Here is a 21,226-nt window from a genome sequence, read left to right on the forward strand (position 1 = left end):
CCGGTGCTGTTGCGTCGAGCAGGTCCCAGAGTTCCACGGCGTGCCTGTGGACGGAGCGGGTGTTGAGCAGGATGCACTTCAGGTGGTTGCTGCTGGTGCTCGACTTGGCGGGGGTGGTGCAGGTCCGGTAGCAGGTGAATCGGCAGGCTTAGCAGACGAAGGGTCCGTGGGTGCGTCTTGGGGTTGCTCGGTAGCAGGCAGGGTTCCGGCCGGCATTGAGTGCGTTGAGAGTGGCGGCGTCGTAGGTCTGTCGGGTAGTCTTGCATCGGCGGCGGTGGCCAGGGGTCCTGGCGCTGGGCGCGGTCCAGGCGCAGACGAGCGCAGATTGGCTTGCCTTTGGCGCACAATCGGCGCGCCCGCTGCGCGTGGACGCTGCACGCGCGGACTCTGCCACAAATGGAGAGTCGGGGGGCGGAACGAGGGAGTAGCAGCTGGGAGGCGGGAGCGGGCGGCGAATGGGGAACGGAGCAGAGGAAGGGGGCGGGGCCGCAGGGGAGCAGCGGCGGGGGTCTGGAAGGCGGGAAAGAGCGCGGAGGAGGCGGCGAGGGGGAAGGCCTGAGGGCGGGGTCCCTGGAGGCAATCAGCGGCGGCAGCAAGCAGGAGCAGCGGTGGAGGCCAGCACACGGGGGCCGTGCGGTAGGTGGAGCGACCTGGAAGGGTCAAAACTATTGATTCGACTACAAACATACACATGGGCGCAAGTTACGCTAGGGTCTGGGACAGAACTCTCAAGACCCATCCCAACTACCAAGGGCCTGAAGCAGGAATGCATCTTTGGCCCCACCCTGTTCAGTCTCTTTTTAGCCAACAACAAAACTGGACCTTTGCAACTCTCCCGGTCTGAAGCTGGGTGGTGGTAACCCTCTCCAATCTACATTACGCAGATTACCTCGTGTTAATAAACTGTACTCTGATCAGTTTGCAACCCCTTCTTGATGTCACCAAAGCATACTCTGCAGACAATGGCCTAAGGATCACTTTTGAGAAAACAAAAACCATGGCAATGCACAGTATGAAAAGAAAACCATTAAGCTGGCACATCGCCTGCCAACGCCTGGCATCTGTATCGGGATACAAATGCTCAGGCATCATCATTGATTAAAAAAAGGGCTCTTTCAAACCACAGAAAGAGGCCTTGAAACAAAAGTGGAATGCTCTAATGCTGCCCCAAAGAAATTTAAAAAAGGAAATGGCTGGACCAACTTTAACACCCCTGCTCTAGGTATTACAGCCAAAATAGATCCAGGCAATAACCTATGGGAGTTAGCTATTATGCAGAAGGGAAGTATTAGTAGTGGATGAGATCATGGTGGGATCCTATAGAAAGATCTTTGAACTCCTCAAATATACTTCTCCTGTGCAGATCTAATTGGAGTTCGGATGTCAGAAACAATCCCTTGCCAGGAGAGGCTTGTTCATCAAGGCCTGGCATAAAATCAAGAATGCAGACTCAAAAAGCTCATCGAGCCATTCTTTTTAGATATAAGCTCTTACGAACCAATAGCCCTAACACAGCTAATTCAAAGATTATTGGCAGAGCATGGCATAAAATTGACCACACAACTCTGGTCAACGAGTAGCAAAAAGTGAACAGGCGGTAGAGAAGGATGTAGAAATCTCAGCCCGTATTCATTGCCGTGAGCCGCCACGCCAGTTGAGCCCTTGCCTTCTGAATCACTGATTTACTCAGACGCTGTCAAACCCCGCGAGCCGCCCTTCTGCATACCGCGACCAGCACTCGGCTACTCAATTCTGCCACGGAATACAGCTAGCCACGCATTCCAGCTTGGCTGCACTCACTGTACTCATCGACAACTCTGTCCTGATGACGATCCCGACCAAAGGGGATCGAAACGCCGTCGACCACACAGCCTGAATCATATGACGCATACCACTCTTAAAGCTCCCACAGAAATAATTGTTTTTCCAAGTGATTGTAACTTGTTGTTTGGAGCTTGAAACTGATGTATATACCGTCACTAATGCGTCGCCAATGCTGTTTTTAAAAGCACTTGCACATTCACCGCACTTACTGTATATAGCACCTTGCACCAAGTGCCACTGGGTTGTCACAAGATCTGATCTTTACAGTGCCGTTTAAACTGTACCTGCATAAGAAAAAATCTTTTCCCTTCTGTTCCTCTGTGAATAATACCACTTTTTCCTAAATCAATTGACTCCTTGTGTCTGTTCCTTTGTAATGCTTATGGCATACATAATTGAAACTGTCTCTACGTAATACCTGTTGGGAATTGTTTCTGCACACACATATCAACAAGTAAGGCGATACAAAAGGGGATGATGGACGGAGCGTTTGAGCAAATCAAACACTCACCCCCCGTCAACTGATCTGGGTTTAATCCATCACCATTCTTTAGCCCACTCAGTTCAGACATGACCCTATGCAAATCAGTCTGACCCTGTGCCTCATGGCAACAGTCCAGCCCGAACTGCCAAGCCATGTCTTCCCTGGACAGGAAACAAGCATCCTGGGACCGGTTTCAGGTTCATAACCCTCCTCAGCCAGGCTATCTTGATTCCAGTGGCAAAGTGAGCAAAGGACTCACGTCTGAGCATACCCTGCCAACTTAGGGCGAACAAAGCCTTGTCGGGGGTGTACACAAATCACCACAGTGACTATTCCAGGCCCCCCAAATCTTCCCCCATTTCTCCGGACAACCCCTAGCCATATACACCACCCTCTCCCTAAACATACACAAGTCTAAGTCTTGGGTCTACTTGGTAGGCTGAGGTGACTGGCTAGCTCCCCATAATTGAGCAATGTTACGCTTCGCCACCATACACGCCAACGTCACCCACTGTTTCTGATATCCATTCAGTTCCGTGTGTTCCATACATTCAATATACATCTGCGGGCCTCCGGTCGTATCTCCTCCCCCAGCACGTCTTTGATCACATCGTGTATTTTCATCCAATAATTTTGTATCTCATCACAGTGCCATAGAATATGCATGAAAGTGCCCAATTCACCACAACCTCTCCTACAGTCTCCACTCGTCGCTCTCCCCATGTTCACCAGTCTAGGCCCTGTGACATATGATCTATGTAGGATTTTAAGTTGTACCAATCTAAGCCTCCTCTGAACCGCAACCACCTTGGGGGAGGAAACCGCCTCTAACCAATGCTCATCATCCAGCTCCAATCAATCCGCTCCCCAAGCTGTTCTAATGCTCCCAAGTGGATCTTCCATATTATTAATTAGCTTTTTTTTTTTTGATAATCACATTTTTATTAAAGTTTTGGGTACAAAGTAAATTCATTGGTAACAAGTCACATATCACATGTACAAACCCCCCTGTTCCCCCCTGATGACCACACACATCACATTAGCCACGCTTAGATAGAAAATTAGTCCTGTTACACCAGACCGGCAGAACGGATCAAAGTCCCTCAAGTTGGAAGCAGGCCAAACCAATTGCCCCACACTCTGTTGAACATCTCTGGGCACCCCCGAGCTTCGAAGAGGGACTCCTCCTGCACCCCACACGAGTCCACCCCCCTCCTCCAGTTCTGCAATGTTGGTGCCTCGACTTGTGACCATCTAGCAGCTATATCACGCTTCGTTACCACTAACGCTGTTCCCAGGAGGCGCCTATCAGCTCGGGAGCCGTCCAGGCCGTCAAATAACCCCAGGAGTAAGTGCTTCGGGTCGTGGGGAACCACCCATCCCAAGACCTGCGTGATCTCCCGATCCACCCCCCCCACCCCCCCCCCCCCAGAACGAATTCAGGGCCGGGCATAGCCACACCATATGGTAGAAGTCTGCTGGTGCACCAGAGTAGCGCGCGCAATCCGGGGAGGCTCTTATGCCAGCGCGAAATAGGTGCGCCGGGTTGAGGTAGGCCGCATGGAGATAGTAAAGCTGGACCAAGCGTAGTTTGGAAGATGTGGTCAGGGTTTTGGGCGCCATAAGGGCGTCACGCCAGTCTGCTTCGTCCAAAGGACCCACCCAACCCTCCCATCTCTCCCTGAGCCGGTCTAATGAGGTGGGCCAGTTATTTACCAGGGCGCAGTATATACGGGACACCCCCCCTCTCCCCAGGTCACCCATCATGACCCGTGCCTCTAGGGGGCTAAATTCCGGGAGGGAGGTAGGCGCTGGAAGGTGTATGAGAAGGGCGTGGCGGAGTTGCAACTATTTGTAGAGGTGGGAGTGTAGAAGGGTGTGTCTTTGTTGTATATCAGAAAAGGAGCGCATATGATCCCCTACCCACACGTCACCGAGTTGTGTTATCCCCAAGAGGTCCCAACGGCGGAAGCCCTCCAGGGATGAAGCCTCGCTCAACGAGGTGCCATGCCAAAGGTCAGTTTCCAGTCCCAGGCCACCAAGAGTAAGGCAGAGCGCCAGGCCATGAGGACCGATCTGGTGAGAGGGGGCAGGGTGTGTGGCACCGGGGAGCCGTATAAGAAGCTTTGGATCTGTGGAAAGTCTAGGGTTGTAAGCTCCACCCGGTAGGCTGGGTCGGACCAGCCGCCCGCGAACCAATCATGGATCACTGAGTTTGGTAGCTAAATAGTAAAAATGAAGGTTGGTGACTCCCATTCCACCGTTGAAGGGGGGGATCCGGCAATGGGACAGGGACATACGCGACCTTCCGCCACCCCACAGAAACCGAATGAGTGTGCCGTCAAGCTCCCTAAACCAGCTACTGGGGAGGGGGGACCGAGGTGTCCTGTAGGATTTAGAGAAAGCGGGGGAGGATCATCATCTTGAAAAGAGCGCTTCTACCCAGCGGATTAAGGGGGAGAGATTGCCAATTTCTAAGGTCAGTTTTCATCCGGGTAACCAGGGGGGTGATGTTAAGGGCCCATTCTAGCTCCGGCAGAAGGGCCACCCACACTCCCAGATACTTAACCCCTGCATGTAGCTAACACTCATCCCCAACTAGCAGTCTGCTTGTCGCCCCAATCTAATCTATCGTTCACTAAAAGTAGAAAACAGAGGAGGGCCATTGGGCTGACCCGCTACCCCTTACCCCTCCCCCCCCCGACCTATCATCGCCGCCCCTGCACTGATCAATCCACTGAGTTTACTTTCAGAACTTGGCTAGGCAGGGGAACAATTTACATGCCCCCCTAAACTCACAGCTATTTACTGCAATTCAAGCCATTTAAGTCCCCATATTTACAAAATCACTGTTCATCCGCCACTGCTCGGTCTTGATTCTTGGAGGCTGGCATGTGGGTACTATCTAACCAATCCGCTACCACCTCAGGATTGTAAAAAAAACAGGCCTTCCCGTTGAGCTCCACCCGGAGGCGGGCTGGAAACATCATAGCATACTTTATACCCTTGTCTCTGTTTCTTCTTCACCGCCAAGAAGCCTTGTCGTTGCTTTTGTACCGTTTGGGTAAAATCCGGGAAGAAGGAGATATCTGCATTTTCGAATCGCAATGGAGCTCCGGTTCGGGCCGCCTGGAGGATCACATCTGTGTCTCGAAAGTTCAAAACTCTAGGGATCATAGGAAGGGGTAGTGCCCCCGGTTGAGGTCTACCTCCCGGGACCCTGTGGGCACATTCCACCGTGAAGAAATTGCTAAGACCTTTAGGTTTGAGGTGGTTAAGAATGAGATTCTCAATAAATAGATCCGGTGTTTGACCTTCCGACTTCTCTGGCACCCCCAGTATACGAACGTTGTTGCGACGTGCCTTTCCTTCATAATCATCAAGCTTACGATCGGTAAGAACCCTTGAGGCCTTAAGATTACGCACCTCTTGCTGCAACAGGTTCACATCATCTATGAGGCTAGCTGTCTTAACTTCTAGCGATTTGACTTTCTCACTTGCCTTTGTGAGATCCGCTCTTATCAGCCCCACTTCAATGGTAACGGTATCAAGTTTAGTGTTCAGGGCCTCCATCTTCTGGCCCATGGATGTCTGAACTCCAGTAATGGCACCCATGAGATCCGTCGGCTCGTCCCTGGAAGGAGTGACCCCCCCCCCCCCGGGCCTCTTTTCGAATCTATCGGGGACCATTTAGGCAGAGTATAGCGATCCAATTTGTTGTATTGATTGAGGCTGGCTCCCCTAGTGGACTTGGGCAGGGATTTATCCGAGTCTGTTTTTGACACCATCCTGCCTTTCGATGACAAGTACCTCTTCTCCACACCTATCGTCAGGGTCGCAGTTTCTCCGCCCGCCCCGGATATCCAACAACGGGCTGCTTTCAATCTCGCCCCACTCGCTTCTACCTGGCCACGTCCAGTCGCCCAGTCCGGGCCGCTCCTCTCAGACTGTCGAACTCTCGGGGAGGTGCTGCATTATCCAGGGGTTCTTCACCGCTTTCAATACTCCCCAACAGTCAAAATATCACGTAGCCCAGCGCGGTATATCCAACCCCTCGGCAAGGTCCTCCGTAGCACAGAGCAGACGTTTTGGCCAGCACCCCAACTGGGATCTCCACACCTTTACAGCTGGTGTCCACAAAAGCTCTCCCGGGCGGCTCCTTACCACGTCTGAAATTATGTCCAGCAACACCTCACTGCTCTCTCTGGTAGTATCCGCCAGTCCTTAGGCATCTCTCGCGCCGGGTGGACTCCAGGGTTATCTCCCGCGGCGTATTCCTGCCTCTGGCCACTTACATGATGCCAGCAGGGCCCCCCCCCAGGGATCAGCCACGCCAATATTCCCGGCTGAGCGGTCCTCCTCACCGCCTCTAGCTGCTATGTGGCTTCTCTGGGTGACCCCACTTTTACTGCTCCCCGGGGCCGCGCCACTGTCCAGGTCTCCAGTGCCGGGTCACTGCGACAGCCAACGCCCGGTTCTCCAAGGCGCCGCTCCAAAACTATGGCAAGTGGGGAAAGAGCACTCCCTGTGTCTCGGGGGGGGAGGGGGGCAGCGAGGGGGGGCAGGCAGCCAGTCAGCCAGCCAGCCAGATCCATGTAGCAGGATCACATCATTCAACGGGCAGTCTCCAGGGGCAGCCAAACTCTCCCGGAGCACTTGCGAGCAATCAGGCAGGTGTAGCAGGTAGTTCTGTGCCTGTGCCCCTCCTCTACTGCCCAGTCTGTGCTTTAATGTTGTAGGGCCTGCAGCATATCGCGGGCCGATCGCGGCTCATATCAAAATCGGGCCGACCCCACCCGGCCCGCAATGGCCGATGTTGTTGCATTGGAGGGCTGCCGCGCCACTACTCGAGGTCCCGGCTTCCCAGAGGAAGTAGGCCCCAATCTTCACCACGGCTTCTCTTCGCCGCCGGACCTCGGGGGCGCATCAAAACAACACCCGCGGGTGTCGCTGCAGCTCTCCTACCAGGGAGAGTGTTTGGGGCTCAGGATAATGGGCAGGATGTAGCGGCCGGAGAGGTAGGTCGGCGGAGCCGAGTCCCTAAGTGGCCATCTTGGTCGCTGTTGTGGCTCCTCCACAGACTGTTAATTTTAATCAAGAATTCTATGATGCTTTAGCTCTCTCCATTAGAACAACGGTAGACCAAATCTATGATCAGTTCACTCACTCTACATCAAATGGTAACAATTTTGAACAAGAAATCAGTGAAAATGTATCTCCTTTTAACTTCTCGCTGACTACTCCTATGCAATCACTAAACTGATCTCCATGGCCAAGTCAGGCTCTCCGGAAGTTCCTTGCCCTCCTAAGATCCTACAAAATATTTTCAATTTTATTGGACCACACCTATCTAATATATTTAACCAGATCATAGAACAAGGATCCTTTCCCATTGTATGGAAGCCGGCTTGTATCCTGCGTCTTCTAAAAAAAACAAAAAAAACAAAAACAATTTGGATGCAACTGATACAGCCAACTACCTATTGCGAGAATCCCTCTTCCGGCTAAGATAATTGAGAAAACCATGAATGCGGAACTCTCCACTTTTATTGCAACTAATTAGATTTTAGATTACAGCCAGTTTGGCTTTAGAGCTAACCATAGTACAGAGTAGCTCTGATTAAAAGTACAAACGAAATCTGCTCCTCACTAGACAGCGGTGGGTCAGAAGCCTTGGTGCTGCTTGACCGATCTGCTGCATTCGATACTGTGGACCATACTCTTCTGGTTCACCGTCTACAAGAAATTGGGATAGGAGGTAAAGCCCTCTCCCTGTTGACATTGTTCTTATCAGAGAGGACCCTATCAGTTCATTTGGGCAAATTTAAGTCGGCACCTTTCACCCTTCCTTGTGGTGTTCTGCAGGGCTCATCGTTGAACCCTACACTCTTTAATATTTATGTAGCGGAATTAGCACCATTGATAAGTTTTCATTTGATTCCTACATCGTGCGCCGACGACACCCGGCTGGTGATCTCGACAGTGGATAAGGACATTAATCACTCATTAAAACTCTGTGACTGTCTGCTTTCCTTAAGTCACTGGATGAGTACTCACTGCTTGAAATTAAACTCAAGCAAAACGGAGGTGATTATGTTTGGAAACCTCTTTCCACCTTGGTCCCCAGCTTAGTGGCCAGATAATCTTGATTCCCTCCCTACCCCGGTAGATAAAGCAAAAAATCTTGGGGTTATCATAGATGAAAAACTTAGCTTTAAAGCTCAAGTCTCCAAGGTTGTGTCTTCTTCGTTCTTTATGATTAAGACTATAAGGAAAATGTTGCAGTTCATCCCTAAACCCTGCAGAAAGACAGTTGTAACCTCCTTAGTCTTGTCTAAACTAGACTACTGTAATGGACTGTACGTTAATGTGCAACCCACCCTCCTTAGGAAGTTACAGGCAGTACAAAACGCTGCTGCAAGACTGATTCTGGACAAGGAATGTAATTCCCTTCCCTCGTATCTCAGAGAAATTCCCCCCGTTCTCGAATTCAGGAAACAACTGAAGACCTGGCTTTTGCAGCAGTAGTAGCACCGAGGACAGTATGTAGCAGTAGATGCGCCAAGACACCCGAGGGTATTCGTGCGCTGTATACATTTTTTTAACCTAACATGGCTGGAATGGTCGACCAGGAGGAAGTCTCCTGGCTATCGTAATGAATCAGTCACTCAGCCAGTCCTTCAGGACCTTTTAGGAAACATCGGCAACTCACACTAGTTACAAAAAGCTAGTAAATACAACTATCAAATTGGTTTTGTCAACTGAGGACAAATCAACAGGTGATACGGCTTCTACATGCTATACAGCTACGGCAAAACAACACCTCAGCCCTACTTTAAAACGGGATACACAAACTCAATAAAAAAAGATTTTCTGAGATACCGAATGGGCTTATTACTGTCACTTCTACACCATCCACTCTGGAAATGCACCACCACTATGACCAATTGCCGGCTGCGCGATAAAGGGAAAGAAGACCTGGCACACTTGATGTGTGTCTGTAAGGAGCTGAAGGCTCAGCGAAGAGCTATGTTATGCCCACTCCTTAAATGCACTGATGAATGCTGAACTGCACCATAAACTTTTATGACCATCATGGCCGGTATGGCTGTTTGATTAGATAAAAAAAACTGCTAATCTCTCATACAACTTAACTAAATGCCCATGACAATCTCACTCTGGTTTTGTTTTAACTGCTACTGCTGTTTGGTTTGGTGACAAATGCTAAAAGAACACTTGATGGACAGAATGCAGAACAATGTCATACATTCTCCCCAGTACAGAGATCTGGGTCTAAATCCATCGATTTTTAGCTCCCCATGCCATTACAGTTTGAACCCACCATATGCACAGCCCGAACTGCTCTCCATGCCACTGGAGACAAGCTATCCTGGCTGTTTAGGGGTGAAACCCCTAAACTGGTCCTAGGATGCTTTTTTCTGGTCCAGGGATGACCTGGCTTGGCAGTTCGGGCTGGACTGTTCTCATGAGGCACAGAGTCAAGACTGACTTGCATATGGCCAGGTCTAAACTGGGGTGGCATTGTGAGCAAAAGAATACTGCATTTAACCCAGATCTGTTGACTGGGGATGAATTTGTTCTGCACTCTGTACATCAATTGTGTGTCGTTTGGTTTAGTGAGGCAACTCTCAGTTTGCCGGAATATCCTTTAATTTGCACATAGGTAGCCTAGATGTCTCTGCACTGCCTTAAACAACACTGATGACTGTCTAAACATATTGTTTTAAAAATCTCGAACGGTTAACCCTCCTGTACTATATCTAGCCTGAAAGGCATATTTAGATACCTTGGGTCATTAACTTTTTTTAATTACACTGGATACCTCCATACTTTGCACAATGCAGATTAAATGTTTAGGCATCCTTTTAGATATTTTAGATATACACTTGGTATTTTAGATCGCCTAGATTGCCCTTTAAGTTATCAAGTTCTTTTACTGAAGAAACATTATGACCATAATTTGTAGCCCTGAAATGGTTGTGATGCTTTTAGTGTAAGTCTGGGTTTTGTGATGCAATCTAATGTAGGTCGGCATGTGGGAGCAATGATTCAGGTCTTGGAGAATGAAGGCAGATGATCTTTAAAGGAGACAGATAATCTTTAAAGGAGAAGTTACAGGTGCATTGTCTACAGATTAAAGCAGATTTACTTGTGTTCAGTATTTTTGAAGATGAGCAGTGTTTCTGCTGTATGTTATATAAATTGTTTGGTCAAAGTTAAGTAAGTAGGTATTCAATAAGCTTTTGCGAATTTAGCGTCCATTGAAGGTAGATCTGTTTGATTCAAGGTTGACATAGATTCAAAGTTATTTCAGTTCGAGGTCAGATTCAAAAGAGCTGGCGGTGAATACGTTTATGCAGAACTGGAGGGATCTGAAAGATTATGCGTTTCTACCTTTTTGCAATGATATGGAGAGGGGTTTCTTCACTGTCAGGAGACAGGGGTGCCAGATAGTGCTAGAATTTCCTTTTTGGGTAGCTGAGCCATGGTTTCCAGGTTTGTTGTAATTGGCACTGGAGGTTCCTGCTGCACAGTTTGTTGCTAGGTCCTGAAGGAGAGGTGCGTCATGTAGTGGAAACTGGGTAATTAAATCTTCTTTCTTGCACAACCAGTGCATACTGGCTGTTCATGGATGTGTTCTTTAGGTTATTTACTTCCACTCTTAGTTTGCGCCTAAAATCCTAAATAGTCTTGCCTGGAAAATGTTCGTAGAGCAAGAGAGTTTGGAGGCCTTTTGCGGGAGTGAGAGGAGCTCGTGAGTGAGTAGTTGGCCTTGGGCACAAGACCCATATATATAGGATTTTGTAAGACCTGGGTACTTGGATGTATGAAAGTGGGATTCGATCTTTTGGAAGCATCTGCTGTAGATGTGCCAAAACTTTTGTCAAGTTTCTATTAAAAAGATTTGAACTATCGAACTTTAATTTGTTGTAGCCCAGCAGTTTCAGCAGGGTATAAATTGGTAGAAGGTAAGTCCATTGGTAACAATACTTTGGTTTTCCAGGTTGATGAAAGGTATTAGGTTGAGGAGACCTCCGAAGGCAAAATATGATTTCTTTTGGAATGAAGTATGATGCACTTTTTGATGTTAAATTGGTTTTGGATTTGGTGGCCAAGTGGTCAAGTAGTAGTTTTTTGTTGTTGCAGCAATTGTTTGAAGTTGACGACTTTACGTTGTTTGTCATTCTGCGGAGTTTCTGATAGTTGGGCTTTGAAGGTAACTAACAGATGTTATAACCTGGGTGGAGTTGTGTGTCAGGCGACTTGCTAAACAAAGACTCCATCTGAACATGTTCTTCCGTAGATGTGATAAATGTCCATGTGTGTTTGGTGCGTTGGATTAAAAAATATGAAGGAAGAAAGAGTTTTTGAAGGGTGGGGTGAGGTAACTTATTGTCGTGGGTGTAAACCTGTGATGTGGTAGATACAGCTGTGATTATAAGTTGGGTTCATAAATAACAAAAGGGGGAGAGGGAGAGGTAATGGGTGGATTCCTAAACAACAAGAATACACCTGATCAGGTAGTGTGTTCCCTACTGTGGTGGGGAGCACATAGTGTTTTTTAAATACCCCTCACACACCAAAAGGACCCTTGGTGTCATGCTTCATCAATGGGGTCTTCGCACCCCTCTATGGGATGCGGCGTGCTGCAACCTACGACTACGTGGGAGCACTAATAAAGACTATGCGTGGTGCGTGTGAGGGTTGTTTTATGTGAGTACGTGGTGGAGCAATGTAAGTGAGTGAGTGGTTAAAAAGTGCCTGGCTCGTAGGGTAAGTCAGAAAGTAATTTTAATGAGCCCCCGGGCTGGTACTGTTAAAAAAGGTGCAGGGTGAGGTGGTTTTATGTGATATTAAGCACATCACCTCTTGGGGTGCGTCAACATGTTTCGGAGATCAACTACTCCTTCAGGACAGGGTGCGCCACACCCCACCTTACTCACGTTTCTCTAAGTAAAAAAGTGTATTTACAAAGTAGAGTGGAGGTGTAGAACTATAGTGTGCCTACAGATTTAAATGGAGTTCAATGCCAATCTGCAAAAAACCTGTAAAGAAAAGGGAAGAAAAGACTGCAATGTAGTACTTCACTCCTTATCATGATACATGGTACAGTGACCTGTAACAAAATGAATATATAAATATATAGTGTGGTGTCACTAGACAGTTCATGTCATTCTACTCGAGCAGGTGACCCTGTAAAAAAGGACATAGACATTACAAACGCACATTTAACATAAAACACACACTCTAGAGGAATGGACCCTTCGTGCCTCTAGGACATAGCTTGTAGCGTGGTGAAATAGTGGATGGTAAAGTAAAGGAAAAAGGCATACTTTTAGTTCTCTGGTACAATGCCTCATGAGCCTCCGAACGTTGGGGGTTGTTGCTCTGGCCCAACATTTCCCTGAAAGTAATGAGGAGTATAGCAGTTGTTGGTACTTACAGATAAATGCTTCATAATGGTCCCATCTATCCATCTGTTTATACTCACGAGTAGCAGCAATTGGAATCTCCTTGCTTCCCCGAACGCGGCTCCGCTGTGAATGCGGTAGTGCGTCGGAGGGGAGGTATTTATGGTCTCTACCAAAGCTCATTTGTAGAGTTAATTGATAGTGTAATTAGCGGAAGGGCCTAATATAGGTATTCCGTTTGTCCGTTCTGTCAGCGCTATAGTTCTGATCATGTTTGTAGTTCCGATGACTCATGCGCGTCTGAAAATGGGCCTCCGTCTTTTGTTTGCGCGTGTGGTTTAACTCCTGCATTCCTGGAAAAAAGGCGGTGTCTCTGGCTCGCGCATGCGCTTTTCTCTGGAATGTTATTAACACTAGCACATTGAGGCAGTGTTCCTTATATGACGATTCGCCGTGTCTAAGGAAAATGCCGAAGAGTGGGGTATTAATGTAGAATGAGAAACCCACATAACGTGTGACATTTTAATGCAATTTATAAACGATAAATGACCAAAAAGGGGCATGTGTAAATGAGTTTGTTCCCCGTCGTGGATATGATATTGGGTTTAGTGAAATAACTCAATATTACATAGAAGTGTTTTGAATATCCACCATCCAAGGTAGTCAAGTAACATGATCCCTGTTTCATTAAGATACATGTCTCATTTGATATTGATGGGGTTTGGCTACTGATTCAGGTGAATTGGCCCCATGGGATTTCATCATTGAGCCCATCAATGTGTGTGCCAAGGCGGAACACCCAACGTTGCTCTTTTTGAAAAAGCCCAATTTCTGACTGCAATTTTTCAATCACAGTCTAATTTATATCATTAACACAATGTTGGGTTTAAAAAAAATGCATTGACATCTTCGTTGTACTCTTTTTGCATCTGATATTACTCTTGTGTTCATTCATACGAGTTTTTATGGTCCTGTTTGTCATCCCTACGTACTCCAAGGCACATGGGCATGTAATTAAGTAAATTACATTTTTGCTGTTGCAGTTTGTCAGTTTTCTTTGTTCCCATGTTGTGCCATTTCTGAAAGTTAGTTGGTTGCTCTTTTTTGTGAGGTGACAACTGCTACAGTTGCCACATGGGAATTGACCTTGTATGCCATGCATGGAAGGTGTGTAAGGTTGGCAATCTTTTGGACGAGTGTGGACTAATGTCTTTTAGGTTCCTTCCACGTTTATGTGCAAATATACACTTTTTTACTTAGAGAAACGTGAGTAAGGTGGGGTGTGGTGCACCCTGTCCTGAAGAAGGAGTTGATCTCCGAAACATTTCGACGCACCCCAAGAGGCGATGTGCTTAATATCACATAAAACCACCTCGCCCTGCACCTTTTTTAACAGTACCAGCCCAGGGGCTCATTAAAATTGCTTTCTGACTTACCCTACGAGCCAGGCACTTTTTAACCACTCACTCACTTACATTGCTCCACCACGTACTAACATAAAACAACCCTCACACGCACCACGCATAGTCTTTATTAGTGCTCCCACGTAGTCGTAGGTCGCAGCACGCCGCATCCCGTAGAGGGGTACGAAGACCCCAATGATGAAGCATGACACCAAGGGTCCTTTTGGTGTGTGAGCGGTATTTAAAAAACACTGTGCTCCCCACCACAGTAGGGAACACACTACCTGATCAGGTGGATTCTTGTTGTTTATTTATAAGTTGGGTTCAGACAGTGATTTGAAGAAGTTTTCACCTCATTTGGTTAAGTCGGTTATGGCTGCTGGAATTTTTTCAGCAGGTGCATTTTTTGTAGGTTACCTTAGTGATTCCCGATTGGTACTCACTTTTTGCTAAATTTTGGAAAACTCAGATGACGTTGTCTTTAGATTTGAACATGCATAATGGTAGGCTTCGGGCTTAACTTAAATTGTAGATTCTCCAAATGCTTATGATCGGAAAATTAGGGTTTTACTAAAGAGACAGAGGCTATCATTATCCCTCCCTATACTGTGATCAGTGGTTTAAACACAGGGATAACTCCGCTATCTTCAGTTAACTTCTTTTCGTTTTTATTTTCTTTGACATATTGGCAGTTAGGTCTTTGTAAATGGTTGTTAATGTTCATAAAAATCTTCAGTACTACAAACAAGAAAGAGGAAAGATTCAGTTTGTTTCCTAGTCATGGAGCTGATGCAAAGAAGAAGAGATGGAGGTTGTTAGGGTTTAAATAGAGAATTCTAGAATTTCAGTCCTGTCAGTTTTGGGCTTTAAAAGAGTTGTCTGTCATGGCAATAAAGGACTTATGTATAACGTTATCCTCTTGTCTTGAGGAACATCCAGATTCTCTTATCATAAACACTTAAAGAATCTGCAATCCATATATTTGTAGGGAACATACTTTCCTTTAATCCTTGTTGTCTGCCGTAGGCGTCCCCTCTGAATCCATGAAAAACCCATTTGTGGCCCGCTTCCTTGGGCTTTGGCATTAAGGCAATCGTTTTTCACTGTATCTGAATCATAGCAGATTATCACACTGGCCCTGCACTGCATGCCAGTAAGGCTGCCAGCTTTGAAGTGCCTTATCTTAATTGCAATATCTAATTGGCACAATGTTGAACTCGGCCCCACAAAGGCAACCTTTTCCCTAGAGGGTTTTTTAGAAGGGTCTACATTAGTGATGCTCTCAGTCAAACACATCTGTTGCCAAATTGGCTAATTGAAATTCATTTTTACAACCAAAAAAGAGAATATCTAGATAACGTTGCCTCTTATATGCGTTTTCTTTTTTAATTTTAATTTTTAATTGTGTTCCGGGGATCTGCCTGTGCGTAGAATCATTCTCCTGTGTTTTGTATTCATAGAGAATACCCAATGTTAAGAATTAGCTTTACAGGTAAGTACACATTCCTTTGCTCCTAATGTGCCTACAAACTTAAATCTTTGTGAAACAGTCGGTCTACCCTCTTTAGCAGAAATGTACCTCCATATGTTGAATGTAAAGAATGCTCTCCATTACAAGCCATACATAAATAATGAGATATGGAAGACTGAGTCTTTGTCTCATTTAGTTAAGTCGAGGGGTCTGTGAAACATCCTAACTGGCCTTCACCAGTTGAATTAAATTTTGCATCACCTTTTGTCATCCCGCGGTTAAGTGAAGTTTTTACTAGAAGAGTTCCAGTACTTTCAGCTAGAAAAACAATCGAAACTGCTCCTCTTCATGCAATGGTATTTTTATAGAACATTTACATGTTGGTTTATTTTGTAGTTATCTTATTTTTCCTAGAGTTGTGTTTTGATGGTTTACAGCTTTCTGTAATGAAAATGATTTTCCAGTTCAATTCTGGATTTCAGTGCTGGCCACAGCAAGTCAGTTCGGAAATGTGATAAATCTTCACATTTGTTATATCCATACAAGCTGAGCCACCTAAGGAAAATTTGAGTAGAATAAGGATAGGTTTAGGCATCAAGGGACTTTTGATCTAGATGTTGAGAAATGAGTAAACTAGGGACTATATGACCTAGCTGAAATTGCTAGAAGGTATTGGCGAATTGTTCTTTCTTAGAGTGGCCGGATTTAAATTCATTGTAGTGAGCCGGACTATATGGGCTTGCTTGTTCAAGCCCTTCTTGTCAGCCATAGTTGCTCCAAGGGATTTGGCATCTACAATAACCTGTATAGAATTACATTCATAAAGCCATAATTGTCTGGGACTGCTTTTTATGTACACGTTATAAACTTTGATTCACTTGGATCCTCTTAAGGATGCAGGAAAAGTAGAAAAAACAATATGCCATTAGATAGGCAATCCGATGTTTTAAAAAAAACAAAACTTTTTTTGCTCCCAGTAAAGTATCCTGGCACCCAATTTCTCTGTAGTGAGATTCCCTATTTATAAATGTAAAGAACATGTTGAGGATGGGGTCCTAGTTCTACAGATAAGCAGTTTTTTCTGACTTGATTCCCAGTCCGATGTAGAATAATTCAAAAGGTGGGGAATCTGTGAAAATGTCAACAGTGGAAAAATATGGTTATTACAGGTAAGTAATATGTTCTTCCTCTACTTGCCACATTTTCAGTCACTCTGTAATGCATCTCAACCATCTTGCTGCTACCGTTAAAACATTGTATGTTTTTCCAAACACTTGTTTCTACCACAGACCAGTTTGCCAATGTTCAGAAATAAAAATTTCACTGTGAAGAGAAGATTTAGTGACTTCCTTGGACTTTATGAAAAACTATCAGAAAAGCACTCCGTAAATGGTCTCATAGTACCCCCTCCTCCGGAAAAGAGTATAATAGGTAAGATAACCTTTCAGCACTGTTAGGCGGTTCCCAGTTTCTAGATACTTGTGCATGCCTGCTGCTTTATATATTTATTCTGATTTATACATTTTCCACCAGAAACTCTGTTTCGATTTGGGCTGTGTGAATGATCATTAAGAATGTTCCAATGTACTGTTTGCTGTATTTTATGTATTATTCCAACAGATTGCACTTCTCCTGTGACATATAAAAACTCAAGCACCCAAAAGATGATGGTAGGAATGCGGGCAATTTGTCCAACTGCTGGCAATCACTCTGGGTAGCATGCTAACCCACTGTTCATTGGCACACAGTGCCCCCTCAGTGTGGACCCAGCCATATGCAAATTAGTCTTGACCCTGCTTCAATAGGGACAGTCCAGGCCGAACTGCGAGGCCAGGTCCTCCCTGTACCGGAACACAAGCAACCCAATATACAAACGCAACTCTTTTTATGTGTTCCATGCAAAAGATAATTTTATTGTGGCTATCGAAAACAATGTTAATCATCTTTGTGGTATATAGTTCATTTAGAGCTTCAATAGTTAGCACTCTACTGAATCATTGGCATTCTACCTTATTGCCTGCTGACACTGGATACTGTCTCAATCGTGCTTCCGGAGGCACCATCTGTATGACCAAAAACCTTTTGTGGAACTTCAGGTAGCTACTGCAATAAGACCGAATCTGTCCACTAGCTATTTTCCAAACATATATTACCTCAGAATGCTAATACAGTAATTTCCTTGGTGCCCTCATGTCTCAGTTGTGTATTTTAAGTTCTTATCTGAGCTGAAATATAGAGAGCTAATTTCTGCTGCTGTGCACACCCTCCATTGGCACAGTGCATAGCTTTTAAGATGTATTTGTTAGGTATTTTTTGGGGAACTTCGGTTTTCTTGGTTTCCTGGGTAGTTTGTGAAAACTCTTATGTTCGATGGCTTGTGTTGCTGTAGAATCACATGCTCCGCATGCTCCTGCCATCTTGTGTTGGGTCTGGATTTGTGGAAGTTGAGTAACTTCTTCTCAGTAATATTGCACATGGGCATGGACTCTATTGCTAGGTTTTTTGCTCTCTGCCATCTGGTTAGGACGTGTGTGCATTTGCTCCATGATTCGACTGAGTTCAATCTTTCGGTTTCTTGCTTTCTTTGATGGTATTGTTGATCATTTGCTCTTTCATTGCGTTCTTTCGACAACTCGTCGGTTCAACTTCGTCCGTTCGATCAACTTTTGGGGCACTGCCAGTTTGGGCCTATCTTCAGTGTCATACCAGCTCCATGAGATAATATGTTGCGGGTGATGGAACGCATGCCTTTTCGATTCTGTCCACATTGCCACACAAAATTCCCTCACACCGACTAACACCTTGTATGCAACCTGTGCCTTTCACCAGACCTCAAGTAAGCATACTGCAACACATGTAATCCTTATAGATCGAAGGGCTAGTCGCCTGGAAATGTTTCGCAAGACCGCAGATGGCACTCCTGACATTTTTGCTGAAGAACACGCCCAATAGGAGCCGACCGTCTAGGAAGAGGAGGCTATCTCAATCTGCGAAAGCTTCTGCTCAGATGTGGAGGTAGCCATGGAGATGCAGGAGCTCTCATCCGCCCAGCGCATAAGTACTGTGTCCCCAGCTCCTGCATCCAAGCTGATTAGAACATTTTCGGCACTTCCACTATTAGAGGTCGCTGGACCACCACTGTCTTCCAGCCATGGCCAAATCTGAAAACTGCTTTGGAAGCCCCAACCTTGGGCCCAGCACCAAAGACTTATATCAAGGCCAATAATACAATGAATTCCCTCATGGCCTCAACATCCTTTCTCAAATGACATTGTTCATATACTTTAGAAAAGATCCCTTCAGATCACCACAGATACACTTGTTTTGTCAAAATATTTTCGATATTTTATTGATTTTTTTGGATGCATCTCAAAATTAGTTTTCTTCTATGTATTTTTACTTTTTAATCCATTATTCTTTTTAGTCATATTAACAACATTAAAATTCAACTCATCATATACATATTTTACAGATCAAATATACAAAAAAGATTTTTTATAAAAAAAGGAAGAACACCCTGATAACCACACACCTATCACCCTACATACATTACTCATCCATCCATCTACACACACTTCACTATACAACCAAAACAATCTATTTTTTCTGTAACTGAGGGTACAAAGATAGTATTAGTGAATTTCCACGCTAGGTCGACGCGCGTTTCGGTGGGCTTGTACCACCTACCTCAGGACCAACAGAGAAAAGATTGCCTCCTTATAGTGTGGACACAGGGCATCCTCTAGACACTATCAAGGTATGGAAGACTGTGTGGCGGTGGCTAATATGCCACGAAATTTCAGCGATGCTCCAAAGGGCGAGGTAGATAGGAGCATTCAAATAACAAGCGTTGCCTGCAGTCTTGCTATGAGATTCAGCGGCACAGACATACATGAGGATTTCTTTTTTTTCAATTTTAAGATTCGTCCTCATAAGTTTATTCCACCAGATTATAATTTTTATCCAATTTGACAATATTATACAGACGACCAATTATTTCTTAGCTGAGTCATCTCGATAATCCGCCATGCCCATTATGCCGCAAAATGCCATGGCGGATTATAGAGATGACTCCGCTAAGAAATAATTGGTCGTCTGTATAATATTGTCAAATTGGATAAAAATTTAAATGAAGTTCCGCTCTGGTGGACCTGATCAATCGAGTTTCAGTTGTTCTGGATTTACAACTTTCTACTGTGGAATTGTCAACAGACACTTAAATTGGCTTTCTACATCCTGACCAGTCTAATGTTGAGCCTGTACTTCCTTATAGTGATTGTTGTTTTAGATATCCTGTTGGGTGCTTGGGCTAAACCTGAAACAGTGCTCCCTGTGGATCTCTCTATTTCTCACAGGCATCACCCAGCCCTGGAGGTTCCCTCCTGTCTCCTTCGGCATCCCTCTAATAAGAGCTTTGCGGTACATGCTGCCACCCAAAATATTGTGGCAGGAGTATTTTCTCTTCTAGTTATGCCCTGCAGTCTCTGAACACTTCTTGTGCTCTTGCCTGCTTCTCCTATGCCTTGTGGGACTCGGTGGAACGCCTCTTGCCCTCCCTTCCAGAGGAAGCCCAGAATGCTTGGAACGTGATGGGCAACAAGCTGCCTCACTTAACATCCTCTGTGGTACGGATACAACTGATTCTCTTGGTCGGGCTATGGCCTCTTCCATTGGTGTACGTCGACATGCATGGTTGCGTACTTCCAGGTTTTCTGAAGCTGTGCAAACTACTTTGATTGATATGCCTTTTGATTGCACCTCCGTTTTTGGCACACATGCTGACTAGGCTTTACGCCAGTTCAGAGATAGTCATGGAGGTTTGTAGAGCACACTTTGTTTCCCCTTGTTTAGGCTCTTATCAGCCTTCATAGGGCGCTGTACTTCTCTCCTTTCCAGGGTTACTTCCGATGTGTTGTTTCTGCTTGCCTGCAGTGCTTTTATTCTAATTTATGCTGTCCATGACAGGTTTCGTTTCCAGCATCTGGAACATGTTCTACTTTGTGGTCATCGGAGTAAGTTCTTACAGCTTCTTTACTTTATTTTGGGTATTCTGTTTGTTGTGCAAATGCGCTATAGCCTTGTGCCCCGGCCAATGCAATGGGGTCATTACAAACCTTCACCCCTGGGGCCTCCTTTTGTCACCCTGGCTACACGGGTGTATTACAAGTCTGCCTCCACAGAGGCATTCTCCTCCCAACAGAAACAACTTCGGGCTTCTTACACCAAGGGTTTCTATAGACTTTCCTTTAGAGGAAATTACAACAAAGGTAGGGGCAGGAATGCCTCCGCTCGTGGAGCTACTCCCACTGCCAAACAGCACCTACCCAATCTACACCACCTGTCGGGGGCAGACTAGTTTTTTCACCTAGTCCGGAATACCATCACCACAGACAAATGAGTGCTAGCCATTATCCATCATGGCTATTGTCTGGTGCTCATTACCACATCGCCCAACATTCCACCTTGCACTCACAGGTTATCTTTGCAACATCAGACACTTCTAAAGCAGGAAGTCAAAGCCGTTCTTCTCAAAGGAGCTATAGAACTTGTTCCCCATAAACATCAAGGCTCAAGATTATTTTCTAATACCCAAAAAGGATGTGTCTTTAAG

The 21,226-nt window shown here is 45.7% G+C and overlaps 1 protein-coding gene across 2 annotated transcripts in view; it reads left to right on the forward strand.

Annotated features, from left to right (window-relative positions):
• SNX1 (sorting nexin 1) overlaps positions 1 to 21,226 on the forward strand; it is a 749,531-nt gene that overhangs the window by 261,208 nt on the left and 467,097 nt on the right. For both annotated transcript variants that reach the window (XM_078684988.1, XM_078684989.1), the window contains exon 6: positions 16,905 to 17,046. In XM_078684988.1, the coding sequence (XP_078541114.1) occupies positions 16,905 to 17,046 (142 nt within the window). The remainder of the gene's footprint in view (positions 1 to 16,904; positions 17,047 to 21,226) is intronic.

Source organism: Lissotriton helveticus, chromosome 3_2 (assembly GCF_964261635.1).
Source record: "Lissotriton helveticus chromosome 3_2, aLisHel1.1, whole genome shotgun sequence".
NCBI classification, from domain to species: domain Eukaryota; kingdom Metazoa; phylum Chordata; class Amphibia; order Caudata; family Salamandridae; genus Lissotriton; species Lissotriton helveticus.